Source organism: Capsella rubella, unplaced genomic scaffold, assembly GCF_000375325.1.
Source record: "Capsella rubella cultivar Monte Gargano unplaced genomic scaffold, Caprub1_0 scaffold_1, whole genome shotgun sequence".
Classification (NCBI taxonomy): domain Eukaryota; kingdom Viridiplantae; phylum Streptophyta; class Magnoliopsida; order Brassicales; family Brassicaceae; genus Capsella; species Capsella rubella.
This window is the reverse complement of record NW_006238923.1, coordinates 15,279,057-15,281,387: the sequence shown is the minus strand read 5'-3', so window position 1 is coordinate 15,281,387 and position 2,331 is coordinate 15,279,057. Positions and strand designations below refer to the sequence as shown.

General features: G+C 28.6%; 1 protein-coding gene across 1 annotated transcript; it reads left to right on the top strand.

The window, feature by feature from the left end:
* Window positions 1-256: 256 nt before the first annotated feature.
* On the top strand, window positions 257-1,367 carry LOC17898506. The gene is made up of 2 exons (XM_006303439.2): window positions 257-554; window positions 956-1,367. Exons 1-2 carry the CDS (start codon window positions 257-259, stop codon window positions 1,270-1,272), a joined length of 615 nt encoding a protein of 204 aa, XP_006303501.1. The 3' UTR covers window positions 1,273-1,367.
* Window positions 1,368-2,331: the final 964 nt, after the last annotated feature.

Genomic DNA, 2,331 nt, shown 5'->3' with positions numbered 1-2,331 from the left:
AATTTAACAATTTTTATCAATCACAAACTACACTATACCAACCATTTACACTTTACAGATCTTTCTCAAGTGTATTTTTCCTATAATACAATTCCCTTACTATATTATCATTATGCATTACCAATCATACTAATATATCTTCTAAATAGTGACAGCTCATAAAACTATATATCTATAATACACCCACACACAAATAGTGCTTCTCAATTCTCTAAACCAAAACACTCTTCTTACTTCTTCACCTCTTAGAAAAGCTATGAAGGGACAGAACAAAAGCTCAACTTCTTCTTGTAATATACATCCAGTAGATTTTGTTGAAGGTGTGTGTCCTCTTTGTCTTAACGAGAGGCTTCTGGTCTTAGCTACTCTACAGAGTCTACGTCCTAAATCTCCTTCAGTTTCATACCAAACCAAACAAGAACCCAAAGTCATCCTTCAAGATCCACCTAGAAAGAAACCTATCAGAGTGTCCTCCTTATTTAGCTTCTTCGAACTCCGACATCATTATGATCAGAAGACTGATCACCAAAACACCTCTATCATTAGTCCAGAAGGTATCATATAATAAACCCTTTTATGTTATTTACGTAATATATATACATTATATATAGCCAAAACTATTGTAGGTTTTGAACAATAAATTTCTTTTACAAAATTTATAACTTTTAAAATAATATCAAAATATATATGGTTTTCGGAACAGTATTTTAATAAATACGTTATTTTCATATGATTAATATCATATATATATATACATATATATGTTCCTTCAAGGAAATATAAATCTGTTATTTCATATGATAACAACTTTTTAGTTAAACACTTTTAATATTTTCTTACATGATATGTCAATTATATTTATAAAAAAAAAATAGAAGAAGTTAGATTAGCATATGGAAACTTTTCGTTAACAACGATGGTTCACTTAAATCGTTTCAACTTTGTATCATTTTAGATTCATTCATTTCGATCAACTTCGAAGACAACCAAGCAACTTCATGGGATAAAGGAAAAGAACATTGCAAGGCTTCATGTAATTATCAATATCAACATGTCATGCTCGACAAGAAGAAGATGGAGATTGTTCCTCAGCCTATGCCACGTTCTCAACTAACGTGGAGGAAACGGATTCGTCGGCTCTTGCGAGTCATCAGTTTCAAGAACCGGTCTAGAGCATGCCATTTGTCTGCCAAGGTTGAAGATGAAGATGACTTGAGAAGAAGTTGGCTAAGGCCTTTGTCCCCCACCACCAACAAGACACCCCCAATTTAGTTTACTCATAACTGCAATATTCATTTGTTTAAATATTATGTTATTACAACTATTTTTCTCTCTTACAATAAAATTAGGACGACTTTTCCTTGTTATTAGTTGTTTGGAAGTTTAAACCTCAACATCTATTTTGAAAGAAAAATACATATACTAATTAATATTTGTGATTTAAAATAAAAAAAATATATAGATGTTGGGCTTTTACTTCATTAACAATAAATCTATATTCTCCTTTATTTGCTTTGATATCAAATATCTTTGCTTTGCTTTTATATCAAATATATAGATGTGGGACTTTTACTTCATTAATATGATATATAGTCATTTTACCATTTACAATTAGTAAACCCCCATATTTTACAAGTAATATAAGCTCTTCTCTAATAGGATTTATATGTACATCTAAACATTTTGTGTTATCCCTATTATTATGCATGCATGGTAGTAAATTAGGATGTAAACGTTAGAAAGAAATCCTTAGATACAACTGATATTTTCTATAGAGCAAATGATATTCTTGTGAAAACGTGAAACAAAACATAACTAGAGAAATTTTATAGTTAAATTGAAAACTTGAAACAAAATTTAATAAATTGGCTTAATAATTTAACAAATTGATTGCCGACAAAAAACAAATTGATTAAATAGTCCCATAGGAGCAAAATGTATAAGTCTAACAGATAAAATGGAACTTTTTGGAGTTTATATTATATATAATGGTACTTCCCCCCCCCCCCCCAACATATATATAATATATAATGTTACCTCAACCTCTAAAATATAAATTAAGTTGTTTGCATGTATATATAGTGGCACGACACATCTTTCAATATGTTATAATTATTAAAATGATTTTAATAACAAAAATAAAATAATAAAAAACTATATAAAAAAAAGTAATCAAAAATTAAGCAAAAAATGAGCAAAACATAAGTCAAATTTTTATAATATAAATAATGTTTATATATTCAATAAAATGTCGAAGGTCTTTTTTTCATATATAATATAATTTTGTCTAACCCTCCAAATTTAGATGGTAAGATCCGTTTGAATGCCTCT

Coding starts and splice junctions, on each gene's coding strand:
- LOC17898506 (XM_006303439.2), top strand. CDS start 257: ATGAAGGGACAGAACAAAAGCTCAACTTCTTCTTGTAATATACATCCA. Junction 555..955: donor CTCTATCATTAGTCCAGAAG/GTATCATATAAT, acceptor GTATCATTTTAG/ATTCATTCATTTCGATCAAC.